At 37.4% G+C, this 14,168-nt stretch overlaps 1 protein-coding gene across 1 annotated transcript in view; it reads right to left on the bottom strand.

Annotated features, from left to right (window-relative positions):
• The window catches only part of LOC144450882 (3'-5' exoribonuclease HELZ2-like), a 31,672-nt gene that overhangs the window by 14,290 nt on the left and 3,214 nt on the right, over positions 1-14,168 (bottom strand). The window contains exons 6-17 of the mRNA XM_078141628.1: positions 12,824-13,092; positions 12,318-12,384; positions 7,907-9,616; positions 6,819-7,173; positions 6,286-6,478; positions 5,793-5,915; positions 4,899-5,401; positions 3,872-4,540; positions 2,516-2,915; positions 1,242-1,535; positions 716-823; positions 363-438 (exon numbers count right to left, since the gene is read on the bottom strand). Coding sequence (XP_077997754.1) covers positions 363-438; positions 716-823; positions 1,242-1,535; positions 2,516-2,915; positions 3,872-4,540; positions 4,899-5,401; positions 5,793-5,915; positions 6,286-6,478; positions 6,819-7,173; positions 7,907-9,616; positions 12,318-12,384; positions 12,824-13,092 — 4,767 coding nt within the window. The remainder of the gene's footprint in view (positions 1-362; positions 439-715; positions 824-1,241; positions 1,536-2,515; positions 2,916-3,871; positions 4,541-4,898; positions 5,402-5,792; positions 5,916-6,285; positions 6,479-6,818; positions 7,174-7,906; positions 9,617-12,317; positions 12,385-12,823; positions 13,093-14,168) is intronic.

Genomic DNA, 14,168 nt, shown 5'->3' with positions numbered 1-14,168 from the left:
TCCACTTGAAAAGCTGAAATGTTTTGGATCCCTCAACACAAACAAAGCCATGGTTCTGCCCTAAAAATGGACTGTCATTGTAGCGTTACTCAGAGTGGTCAGTTAATTAAACATCATAGTTTCAATCCGAAGTTCTCGCAATAGTGCCATGTTATCCATTAAAGGCCATGTTTCAATCCCAGATTCTCTCATTAGTACTCAAATTGTACACGTTTACACCAAGCATATACCCTTAAGTTAAAATACCTGAAATACGCAAACAAGGCTGAAGTATTTTCCTCCAATGCAAGCACAGTATGACTACAGTAGTTACATTAGATGCGCAAAAAGTCAAATGATGGAGAATTAAACGATGATCATACCTTGCACAGTTAAGACACCCCCTACATTCACTCCTCCAAGACTGCGTTTACGAAGATGACTTCGGATTTGTTGAACCTGCAAGGCAATATTAGAAGTTTAATGGCTAACACAGCATTTTCTATTTCAGGGATGTTTTTCTCTCTCATGTTTTACAAGTTTCAAATCTTTGAACAAAGGACATCATCATCTGCAATTATTTGTGTTGGACTAATTGTCATTGTACACTAGCCTGGAAAACTTGCGCATTGGTCACCTCTGTACTTTACAGCCATGGTATATGAAGTACACTTTCTTGTTTATTAGTAACAACAAAATGTAATGTGATTAAGTGTTACAGTCAGCCTTTTTTTACCTGTGATGCATATGGTGAGAGAACGCCGACAGTGGACATGTCACATGATCCCCATTCTTTTGGCCAGTTTCTGGACAACCACTCCACTCTGTATGTTAGTTCTAAGACCTATTTAATGAGAGACAAAAATTACTAAAGATGCTAGGCTGTGTAAAATTGTCACAAAATGGTTCTACAAAACAGCATGGATTATTGAAACTTCATCATTATTAGATGTATTGTAAATAACTTCCATATTTTTCATACATAATATGATATTTGCACTCTGTAAGGTATGCGCTTCATTCATGTTTGCTATTCTTACATGACACAACTAAGGCTTGTACAAGGTCAACCTTAGCTTTATTCGGAGTACATATACAATGTTCCATATGTATCCCAGTTTTATTCCTGTTTCTGACCAGCCTCGTTTATGGTCCATTTCTGCATGTTTCTCTGTAGCCCATTTTCGCCCACTCTAGAACTCCTCTTTGGCCAACTCTACAGACCACCTTAGCCTCACTCCACAGTCACATTCACAACTTACCTCAGCTTCATTGAAGTATGATGTCCCTACAAGTTCTTCTTTTCCATTCGCACTGAAAAAGGCCAAGGGATAGACATCTGGATGGCGTTGTTGGGGTGGGTCAGACGATGCAATCAGTTGTTTACCATAGTATAATTTAGATACAAATTTGAGAATTTCATCATTGCATCGATAATTTTCCACCAGCATCAGACGATACAGCTCACTGCCGTCTCCACATTCCATGTATAGTCCGTACAGACGTTTCAACAAAGATTGGCAAAATTTGTGCGTCTTGGCATAGTCTGAATATACCTAGGAAAATTAAAAAGAAAGACATGGAAAGATTCAGTTAAATTTTTTATAGCTTTCTGTCTCGTCATTCTCATAATATGTTGTGAAACCCTTATTAGTATGTCACATAGAAAGACAACACATATAATTATTAAAGTAGTTATATACATATAGCTTAAAGTAACAAACTGTTCTAATAAAAGCGCCAGACCTCAAACCACTATAGTGGCCCTGCCACTACTCTGCCTCTTGAGTAGTTTTGAGACTTGGCTATAATATATATTTATATATTTACTAGTTTGTTTTAGCACCAAATACTTATTGCAGAAAATCCAATGAAGAAATGTAGTTTTTCTTGACATATGCAATGAAGATTTGATTTGATTTGATTCTATTCTAATCTATTCTAATCTATTCTAATCCAAACTATTCTAATCTATTCTACTATTCTATTCTAATCTAATCTATTCTAAACTATTCTATTCTATTCTAATCTATTCTATTCTAATCTATTCTAAACTATTCTATTCTAATCCATTCTATAATCTATTCTAATCTATTCTAATCTAATCCATTCTATTCTAATCTATTCTAATCTAATCTATTCTAATCTAATCTACTATTCTATTCTTATCTAATCAATTCTATTCTAATTTATTCTGTTCTAATCTATTCTAATATATTCTATTCTAAATTATTCTATTCTATTCAAACCTATTCTATTCTAATCTATTCTATTCTATTACCACATTGAAAGATGGCAGGTGATAATCTAAAATGTAACAACCATTTTAATAATGAATAATTATGATTTAACCATTATTAGCTTTATAAGTAATTATTTACTTCATAGATTAAAACATTTCACAAAAAACGTTAGGCTGTCTACTGGCCGAGTTTATAATTCTGCTACATTCATTGACAGCTTTAGAGAATGAAAGTTGCAGAGATAGTTGTGGTAGTGACCTTGGCAACAACATGCGTGTAAAATGAAAACATACTTCAGTACTCATTTGTCGGTGGTCTCCGGCTAGTACTATTTTAGTATTTGGTGTAGCCAATGTCAATGGTGTGATAGCTTCACTCTCCAAAGCTTGGCCTGCTTCATCGATGAGAATGTGTGTGAAATGTCCACGAAGACCAATCCGTTCAAAGACAACTGATGATGTCAATGTTGTTATGACGACAGCATGTTTCTTGATCTCTGCAACATCATCAACAGTGGGTAGGCGCACTCGTTTGAACCCAGCCTTGACTTCTTGCAGTGGACAGTACTTGGCAACAGTAGGGTTGATAAGTTGTAACCGACGACTACCAGAATACATACGAAGAGGTTTCAATCCACTCTGTCCACTTTCAACCCATGGATGGAAATAGCTTGTTATGTAGAGATCAGCAGCACTGTTTGAGAACACAATACATAAATTATATGCATTAAAAGCAATGAAACTAGAATTGTAACTTGTTGCACATGTTTTGGTTATATGATTGAAATATGTGCATACAGGAGTACTTACAACTGACGACATCAGACCTTACAACTTACGACATCAGACCATGGACAAACAGAACCTGTTACATACAGGGCGAGTAAACAACTGAATTGGTTTAATACAGCATGTTGGAAGTACAGAGACTTATAGTGCATTTCATTATTTGATTAGAGCAGCTGTATGGCCTCTTTATATAATAGTTCATGTTCACAAACAAATATGAAGTTCCCCTGGCATTTCATATACACACAAAGAAGCCATAAAACTGACCTTATCAACCCATGAAATGTAATACAAGCCTTTACTGTTCCAACCTGCTGTGCCAAGTGTTTTTAATCGAATTCATATATTTACTTTCCTTGTTTGTAACAGGTTCAGTTTGTTCACGATCTAATGGCAACAGTTGTATTTTACTGAGGCGTACTTAGTATTTAGTATTTGGATTTTGAATGTGCCAACTAAGTATTGTACAAAAAAAACACAATTATAGTATTTTCAGTGCCTAGCTAGTTACTATCTAATCAAGTACAAGACTCAGCCAACAAGGTGAGTCAAAAAATTCAAAATATCACGAAGTCCAATCACCTCTGAGTCATTAATTATCGAACTAGTCGACTGTACCATGTATTTGAAGAATGGTGCAATCTTGCATAGATGTAAAGTGTCACTTGCTTTGTATAAAGCGTAGTTCAAAGTACATCAGATTAAAATGAAACATTTTTTTTTCATTTAGCACAATGTGCTACAGCAAGTGATATTCATTCCACTACCAAGATGTTTTATGAATTTTTCCTTATAGTTTTAGGTAAATATAATGCAGTTCAAGTACTAAGAATTGACATAGTAATAAAGCCTGTATAGTACCTGTTAGACATCGTACATATCAAGACCCTTGCCTTTGGTTGCTTGGTTACCAGCTGTTTAACAGAATTTGCTATGGTGAAAGTCTTGCCTGTACCGAATGGACCATAGATAACCAGGGGACTGACTTTTGGGTGGTTCTTATTAACAATAGATGCCAAGGCTTGGCACTGATTCACGTTCATCTTCAATCCAGGTACTGTCATCGGCTTTGATGCTTTGACTGCAGGTAGAGATTTGACAAGTGGAAAGATGACACCTAACACTTCATCCGAGACTTTGTCAACAGCGTAGTGTTGTCGACAAAACGGTAGACGATCTAACCGGAACTGGATTTCTACATCTATTTGTTGATCAGCTTTCAGATCAAGATCACGACAGCATCTTTCACTCAGGTGTATGCAAATTGCTTGTTTCTCTCGACCACTATGGTCCTCATCACTCAGCACTCTAGCCTCGTACACAACTTTGGATTTTGACCAACACGGTTTAATCAGTATTGTATTCACACTTCTCAGAACTAGTCTGCCAGCATCATGGTCATCGGAGAGTTCTTTCTGCAGCCCAACTTTGCTGTAAAGCTCCTTGTCTGGGGCGAAAACCTGAATGTCACCCTTTGACGACTCGATGGTGATTGACTTGGACACTGTTATGGTAGTCTTGCAGCTTAAACTGTGTGGTTGGAATTGGAAAAAGAGAAAAAGAGATTAGAATGTGTATGAGGTAGTTGACCTAGGCTTCAACGTGTAGATATTGTTATGAAAGATACACTGCATATAGAAGTATGCATGGATGGCACCCAGGCTTTTATCGGGGGAATATAGTGTATTCACATTCATGACGAAGACCTGAGGTCTCTAGCATTGATTCAAGAATGTTGGTTATTATCTGCAGTGTTCCTAACTTTGACCTCAGAGTAAATGTAGTGGAAATATTTGGTTGAAAATAATTGTAAGTTTAAAAGTGACTAATTGAATTTCACAATAAATTGATATAAGGTTCTCTCTTATAAAACATAAATAATAATCACCTTTCCAATATCTTCATTTGAGCCAGTTCTTCGATGTTCAGAAGACGATGTGTAAGATGACGGTAGTTTTTCTGTGAAAGAGTTGATTCTCGTATTTGAAGTGTCTGCTCCTGAAAAGTTGATGGATCTTTGTACTTCTTCATGACCTTTCTACTGAAATTATCCTGGATATCATCACTGTGTTTGATGATATTACTATTCTCTGAATTCCATGCCTTGACAACCGTTTGATGCTCTGCCTTGGAGATTTTCTCCAGCTCTTCTGTACTACCCACATGCGCAGTTAACTTTTGGACCAATAGAGGTTCAGAATCAAAGTCGAACACTGCCCATTGATGAAAGCTGCCAAATATTTGAGACTCAAACGTGACAGAAATCTGATAGTCACCATCTTCGGTTGCAAACCTACTACCAGAGGCAATTTGAAGTTTGCCATTGCCAGGTGATAGGTAGAAATGTTGACGATTCAGATCATGGAGTAAACCTACTCTTACAAGCTGCATCTGGAAAATGAACGGACGAAACTTGAATACATCATCGCAAAAGAACAGAGTGAGATATTTCAAGGGGATGGGAATGAACACTTTTAGGTGACCTACAGCCATACTGGTATGATGATGTGAACTGAGAACGACCTATCTTCATGTCGACATGGTCAAATGTCTCCATTAGTTAATGCTGATGGCAACAGCACAAGCACTTGGTTGAATAGCTATTAAGATAATTTTACTTTGGGATTGGAAGTAAGGTCGACTTTGAACATTACTACCTGTTCAACAAGTCACTTATATAATAAATATATATATATACACATACATGTGTGTGTGTGTGTGTGTGTGTGCGTGTGTGTGTGTGTGTGTGTGTGTGTGTCTCTCTTAATTATAATTAACTCACTTTTTCAGATGATAATTTGAACAGCCATGTGTGTCTACATTTGCTTTTATGTCCTGATTTTACCAAGGCTGTCACCAGTTTGGAGGATGTCTCGATTTTCACATCTGGGATACTTTCTTTAATCTGCATTGAAATGAAAGACAGCAACTGAATTATACTCCGTATGAAGTGTAATCATAGACCCTCCACCAGGGTCTATGGTGTAATCAAATAATTGGTAAGTTAAAGTTGCTATAGCCATGATACCTGTTATCTCCATAAAATCTGATTTTACCAACCTGACACGGGATGTCTTCTTGAAGTTCTTCAGGGTAAATCTGACTGTGTAGGTCTGAGTTCTGATGTTTTGATATTGGTTTTCTAAGATTCGACCTTAAAATTACAGACTGTGGCCTAACTTCTACCAAAGTGAGCTGTTAACTATTTTACCATATTGTGTCATGTTTTCCCCATGTACATGATAAACCCTCATTCAGAACCTAGATTCACTTACCACATCATTGTTCGACTCGGGGTCATTGTACTTGTCCAATAGTGTGTCTAAGAAGGAGTAAAGATGTCTCTCTTTGGCCATTTTCATTTTCATTTGTCGATATTTTGTTCTTTCTTTCCATTCATCCAACTCCTCTTGTCCATGTGCAAAGGTACATTCACTATAGAGGCATGAATTTGGCTGCTTCCTCCATCTGTTCATTGATAATGAAATGACATGAAATTAAGAATGATAGACAATAGACTGAAAAGTGTTACATGACGTTATTCTGGTAACAATTCCAAGGGTTACATAATGAAAGGTTTTCATTCGTGTTTGTTTGTTTCTGTTTTGTGTTTGTGGCTGGTTGGAGTCTGGGTTGGGTTGGGGTTGGTATGGGATGGGATGTTACACCTTGTGCTGTGCTGTATTGTATTGTGCTGTGCTGTATCATATCATATCGTATTGTATTGTATTGTATTGTATTGTATTGTATTGCATTGGTATCATTATCGTATTGCATAGTATAATATTGTGTTTATTATGTTGCTTACCTGGAACACATTTTGAGGGCATCTTCGTGTACACGCCATGGTGGTGATCTATGTTGCCATTCGTGCTCCCTATCTTTATCTGATATCACCTTTATTTTGTGACCTGGTGATGCACAATGTTGCTCAAACTGTAAATTTGAATTACAGTGTTTATAGCAGTAGTCACAGTAGTAGGATACGGGTCGTGAACGAGCCAGTTCTAGAGGTGTTTGCATGTATCCTTCTGGTCGTGAACGTGCCAGGTCTAGTGGTGTTTTTACAGCATTTTGTTCACTTCTCTTTTCTGGAGTAGGGACCTGTTTGCTTGCTGTGGTTCCTTGTTTTTCATTCTGTATTAAGGCTTGTAGTGTAAGCACTGTAAGTAATGGATAACCAAATACATGAACTATTTACACATCGAGGCATCCACATTTTTATCAATATATAACAACTAACGTCTCAAAAAATATCTATGTCTATTTTTATAGACTTACTTTTTTACCAGCTTTTGGTATACCTTATTTGTCACAAAACTGTTTTGTAAAATGAATAAACTCCTAAATACTGAATTTTAAATCCATTATCCTTCATAATACAATTTTCAAACTTGTAGATTTTATGATAATACATGTATGAGGCTCCAAACTGGTGTGTTCCTGACACTACTAGGGGTGCTAGGGAGTCACGTTGTTGCATGTAGCATTGCACCTTGGATAAGAGGTTGACAACTAATGATGATATATGTTTGCACTGTAAGCTGCAGTAATTAAGTCAGTAACGCAGTTTAAGATTTAGTATTATAACACTTGATTCTTTTGATTTGAAATAGCACCACCAGTCAACCAGTACTGTGTCTATCGATTTGCTTGATCCTATATTTGACTGACAAATTCTGATCTGCCACCCTACTCAGCTAATACATGCAATTTCATGACTTGCAGAGACAGTCAATAGACATTATGAAAAGGGTAATGTGTTTTCATTTGAAAAACTCACTTGGCGGGCACAAATTGCATTTCTCATCGAAAGTGGTTGAGCCACAATGCTAGCACACAGGTAATTTATAGGGTATAGGTGCACTACCCTCACAAGTTTAGGAATGAACTTACCCTTTGTCTGTGATTGCCACTTCCATAATGCCATTTCTTCTGGACTGTGAGCATTCATGCAATCTCTCCCTTTCAGTCGTTTGAAATGGTCTTTCCCTAACCAGGCATGACGACACATTCGGAAAGTGGTCTGGTTTGTTTGAGCATTACATTTAGGAATACAATTCACTGGTACCCACTTCTTGTTTGTTTTTGTTTTAATACTCACGAGGATCTCCTTGTTGTCATCTGTCCATCGATGGGCATCCTTACTGGTGCATCTTCCATCATGTTGACCATCTTCCATGTGTAGTTGATTACTTCTCCAGCACTCTTTGCAAACTATCTTAATTTGGAAAGGACAGGTCTTAATCAGTGACTGGTCAACCTGTGGTTTGATAGGTGCTGCGGGAAGAGCACTAACACGTTGGTTTGCAGCTGGAACCATTTTAAGATTGTCAACGTAAATTGACGATGCGGCCACTATCTGTTCTCTGGTGAGAGCAGCAACAGCTTCGAGTTCCCAAACAGCCTTTTCAGCATCAGAGTGAGCGAAAGTGCAGTTGATATTTGGAATGTTCTTGTGGAAGGCGTGTTTGCATTTTGTAAATTGAGTTACACGCCCAGCGACTTTCGGATGTATGTGACCAATTTTAGACCAAACAACTTTATCGCCATCTTGTTTGAAGTGCATCATCATTTTATTAGCTTCCCATGGATGACGATTGGTGCAATGTTGTGATGTATCACCGGTCACTTTTAGGCAAATCTTCGATGACTTGTGGAAACATTCTTTGCAACAGAAGACAAATTGACCTTCACACTTTAATAGAAGTTTCATCAGTCGTTCTTGAGAGGCGTTCAGTTTAAATTCTGAACTCACGTGTGACGTAGCATATGGTTGTGACACTATTGAACGGATGTTCATCGATGAATTGCTTAATGTATGAGTAGGTGCCAAGTTTTCTGTAGAAGACCACTGTTGTCGCATCTGACCTTCAGGTCTATTTGCTGTCACAACATTAACTGAGCCATTCATCTTATTTGAACTATGGCAAGCTGAACCTTTCCGTGACTTTGATGTTGTGATGTTTTCTGCAGATGACCAACATCTTCGTAAAGGATCTCCAACCACTGCCGTCTGTGAAGCCACGGTTCCACTCACTTGCCCATCACCTTCGCCAATATCTTGGCAGGTCTTGAGGCCTGGTAGACACTTTAGGTATGAAAAGAATACATCTCTCTTCAGCTTATGTTTCCTTTCCATCGTCCAAAACTGTATTTCTTCTTCACTGTGGCCATAATAACACCTGTCTTCATGTACCGAACATTCTTCTTCATTCGTGTATTCGTTGCATAAGTAGTATTTCCCTGGGTACCTCTTGTTAAGTATTGGCCGGATTTTTTTCCATGAATGCACACGGTTGATTTTCTTACACGCCAGGAGAATATTAGCCAAACATTTGTGTTTGAGACATACATTTAGGGTGTCACTTCCTTGTCCTATTAACCCAGGTATTTTAGTGTAGCACTGTCGACAGACTAGAGCAAAGTCGTGAGTCTGAAGCATTTGTTGAATAGGCATCGGGAGATTATTGATGTTGGCTATCTGCTGTGGAACTATGGGTATAGGTACCGATACGGATTTATTCTTCACGGTATTCAACTGCTGACGAAACGGTTGAGTATTTGGCATTATGCCGGGTTTTATTGGTGGACACTGGTTAGGACCTGTGGGTGTAAGATGAAAGGGTATGCATGATGATCATTATGTCAATATTATGAGAATGCAGTAACAGCCAAAGTCGAAGCCACCATTTTCAAACAAATAACATGTGTGTTATATGTAAACAAGTCTCTATCTACATTTTACAGTATCTCAAGTTTCCAAGAATTGTTTATAATCTATGAAATGATTTAACAAGAGATGTTCATTGTAACAAAATGAAGACTTCTTTTACTTTAGCCACAGGCAAAAGGTCTGTGACTTCAACAACGTTGATCAATTTTTTACATTGCACACCTGTGCTCATGCATGCATGTACATCATTACATGTATGTATGTATGTATGTATGTATGTATGTATGTATGTATGTATGTATGTGTGTTCTGTAAATTCCACCTTGATTATAGTTACTTTTTAAATTGATTGTTGATGTGGAGTGACAAGTAAATCATACATACAACTTGTTGGTTCATCATAATTCCATGAGACAGCACTTTCTCACGTCCCTGCAAGCTGAGAGTGTGGAACAGCCAGTGTGAGATCGATTTGATCTTACACTGTGTATCAAATGCATGAGTTAAATGTTGTTTTGTAAACCTATTGCTGATTGGTTTACTATGTTCCATAGTCAGCAGGCATGCATATTGATTGACAAATAGAATAACGTGTAATGTAGAACAGGAACTACATTACAGCAGATGATAACAATTTGAAAGTGAATGTACTAATGTTGACATTTACCGATGATGATAGATATTGGCAAACACTTATACAGGATTCTTGTGTTTTTGTTGTGATTGGAGAATTTAAACCCTTAGAACATGTCGATTGTTAACCCTTAGTGACAACTCTTCAGGTGAAAAAATAGCTTGTCTAATCCAGCTCGCAACAAACTTTGTAATGACCGAGCCACCGGTACCAGTGACGAGTGCAACCGAAGAAATACCAACAACTAAAAGCTGTCAGAGCCGTTTTGGTGATTTATCCCCCAATGATATCAAAAATGGAATGTAAAATTGCTATTTTATGGTCATATACATTACTCATTGTAAACATTCATACATTGACAATATTATGTTTGAAAGTGAACCATAATTTGCCTCCGGTATGGTAACATACAATAGAAATTTCGGTCATACTCCATATATATTGCAATAAATTAACTGATGTTTACAAATTTAGCATGTCTAGTACTAGTCGTAGCATGACTAGTATATAGGTCAATGAATTGCTTAGAAAATAAAAATGTTATTTACACTTACACTACATATATTAATGTATTTTAGAACATGAAATCTACCTGTTACTAATAGAACACTGGAAAACATTCACAGTTTAATAAAAAATACACATAAAAAAACTCAGAAATGATAATATTTTTCTAATAATTTAATAAATTAATTGAGAATAAAGATGTGTTGATCTCAATTATTGTGTCTGGAGTTATGAATATGATGTAAAGGAACTATATGTTTTTGCGGAGCCATTGGTGTGTGGGATTCTTTTTCTCATGTCCCTTTTTTTCTGGTAGAAAAACAAGTTAAAACCACATTTTTACTGATTTGAAATAACAACACCAAGGACGTCTTTACTTTGTGTATGTTTTGTGTAACTCCACAAAAACATATAGTTCCTTTAATTCACATTCAAAACAATAATAGTTGGGATCAACACTGTCTTTATTCTCAAAGACTCACAATATAAGTATTAAATCATTAGAAAAATATGATTGTTTCTGATTTTGCTTTATTTTTAATGTATATTTTTATTACAATTCAAACTGTGATGGTTAAGTGCTGAACAGGTTTTCCAGTGGCCATTCAAGCAACAGGTAGATTTCACGTTTTAAAATATATCTAGAATTAATGTAAAAAAAAATTATATTTTAAAAATTCTGAGCACTTCAATGACATATATGTACACTATAGTACTCGGTTAATTTGAGTATGGCCGAAAATACGATATGCTACCGGACCTCGAGACAAACGATGGTTCACTTTCAAATATATAATATTGCCAGCATGAATGTTTACAATTAATTACTAGTATGTACATGCACATAAAATATCAACTTACATTCCATTTCCGAGGTCATCGCGGGATAAATCAACAAACGTACGGCTCTGACAAAGTGTAGTTGTTGGCATTTCTCCGGTTGTCACTGGTACACGACGATTTCAGTATTTTTTTTTCACGACGATTTCAGTTTGTTTTTTTTCACTTGAAGCATGTCTCTCAAGGGTGAACAATCGATGCGTTCCGAGGGGTTTAAATTCTCCATCACAACAAAAACACGAGAATCCTACCTAAATGTGTCGCCAATATTTATCATCTTCGGTGCGGCATAAATGTCAACATTAGCCCGTTCACTTTATTATCGTCTGCTGGAATGTAGTTCCCGTTCTACACTACACGTGATTCTATTCGTCAATCAATATGTACGCCTGCTGACTACGGAACGTAATAATCCAATCAGCAATAAGTTTACAAAACAAAATTTAACTAGCGCATTGATATATTTGATCTCACTCATTGGGGAATTTTCCCCAAATACGAGTGAGATATTCCATCTCTTAGCCCATTGGGGTGGGATTCTATTAATCTCATTTCGCTATGCTTTTAGCAAATTCAGTCTCGATGAGTTTATGGTTTCGGTAAAATAATAGATTGTGGTGATTACTACTACTAATATAGTACTAACTTACCCTTTCCTGTGTGTATGCCAAAATTATCGAATTCAGAGTTCTGTCCTGTCTTCAAGTTGACGTAAGACTAATATAGGTAATAGGAAAAAAAGAACAGTAGACTAAGTATCATCAGAGATCGATTGGGTGAATGTATGTCTCTATTACAACTTCAAATATGATGTAGACTGTACGATACGTTGTTATGCGCCGCCCTCACCGGCCTACTGGGCGCTGGGGTTCACCGATGTGTGAGGGCGCCCCATCACCGCACACACACATGACACACTTGCCGCACGCCAACAGAATGTATCTATGTGGATGTATAACTATAAAACAGAGCAGGTGAATAATAACTTTAAACGGGCTGGTATAGCTTACCGCTGGTAGATACACACGCATGTAAAAAATAAACATTTTGGAACAATCTTTTGGTGATGTATGCCTAATTAACATAACATTACATTACATAGATAAGGTAATATCCAAGCTATTTGGATCACATTTCTAGTGTGACTTTTCTTTACCTTTTTACCACGAACTGTCCTCCATTCAGACCCGTTCTTGTTATCGTCACCATCACTCGTACTATATAACGGTTGTCCAGTAGCGTGTACTACACGGCTAGGAGTTTCTAGTGTCATGGGTATTGGCTTTATGGTAGCACCACTTGTAACTTCGTTTTCGTCTGATGACGAGGGGCAATGTTCCCGTTGTGATGCGATAGGTGGTGATTGAGATGTGGGTGGTGGCTCTTGTGATGGTGGGTTTGATGATGAATCTTCGGACAAAGTATCTAGATGATAGGAGAAATGAGGGGGAGGGGTGGAGGGGTGGATATGAATGATGAGGAGAATTGAGAGAACGGGAGATGGGTGAAGAGGAGGTGCGATCGCGAGAGAAAGTAAAATATAAGGAAGAAGGCAGGAAAGAGAGAAGAAGGTAGTATGGGGTAGGAGGCGAGTAGAGAGAAGATGATAAAGTATAATCGAATGGAGAGGGAAAAGGAATTGAAGAGGGATGAGGGGAAGGGGGGAGAAAATAAATTATAATTGAAGATAGCAGAAGAGCAGAGCAGAAGAAAGGAGAGGAAGGAAAGAAGAAAAGAGAAAGTTTTACAATGTAACACTATGGTTGGAAAGAATTCTGAAAAGGTCAGATATGGAAACGTTTACTTTCAACCAGTGCAGTTATTTTCATTCTACAATGTTTGCATTATCAATGTTTGGTTAGACTTATTTTCTATAAATACGACGCAAGAAACGGCATAGATTTACATACAGCAGAAGCGGAGTTGCTTTGGTGTCTCACCCACAGGACATGACAATGACATTTGTTCAAACATTCAAAGACAAATGCGAAACGAATAATTGTAGAGTTGCCCTCCCCCCACACACTCAAACACACACACACACACACACACACACACACACACACACACACACACACACACACACACACACACAGAGTTGGGATCTAGAAACAGACAAACAGTCGTGTTGCTTATCCATAAGAAAGATAGTTTCAGTTACCCAGACTCTCGCCGCTGGGGGTTCTGCCTACGAGACGTTTGGAGAGTTATGTAGGCAGAGCCCCCATTAACACCATTAACACCATCAAGCCCAGTGGAAGGCTGGTTCTTTTACACTGTTAAAGAATCTGATAAGGCAAAACTGAGACCCTGCTGTGTGTGCGAGCTGTATGTCTGTTATTTGAAACGCGTCACTCTATCTTTATAGCAAATTCATCATGTCCCATAGTGAAACACCAGAGCAATCCCATTTATGCTGTAAATAAGAAAACAACTTGTGGTTATTATGTATAACACACAGCTACTATTGTGGATACGTCTGTGTATTGTGAAGTAATGGA

Source organism: Glandiceps talaboti, chromosome 20 (genome assembly GCF_964340395.1).
Source record: "Glandiceps talaboti chromosome 20, keGlaTala1.1, whole genome shotgun sequence".
In the NCBI taxonomy this organism is placed as follows: domain Eukaryota; kingdom Metazoa; phylum Hemichordata; class Enteropneusta; family Spengelidae; genus Glandiceps; species Glandiceps talaboti.
This window is presented reverse-complemented; position numbering and strand designations above follow the sequence as displayed.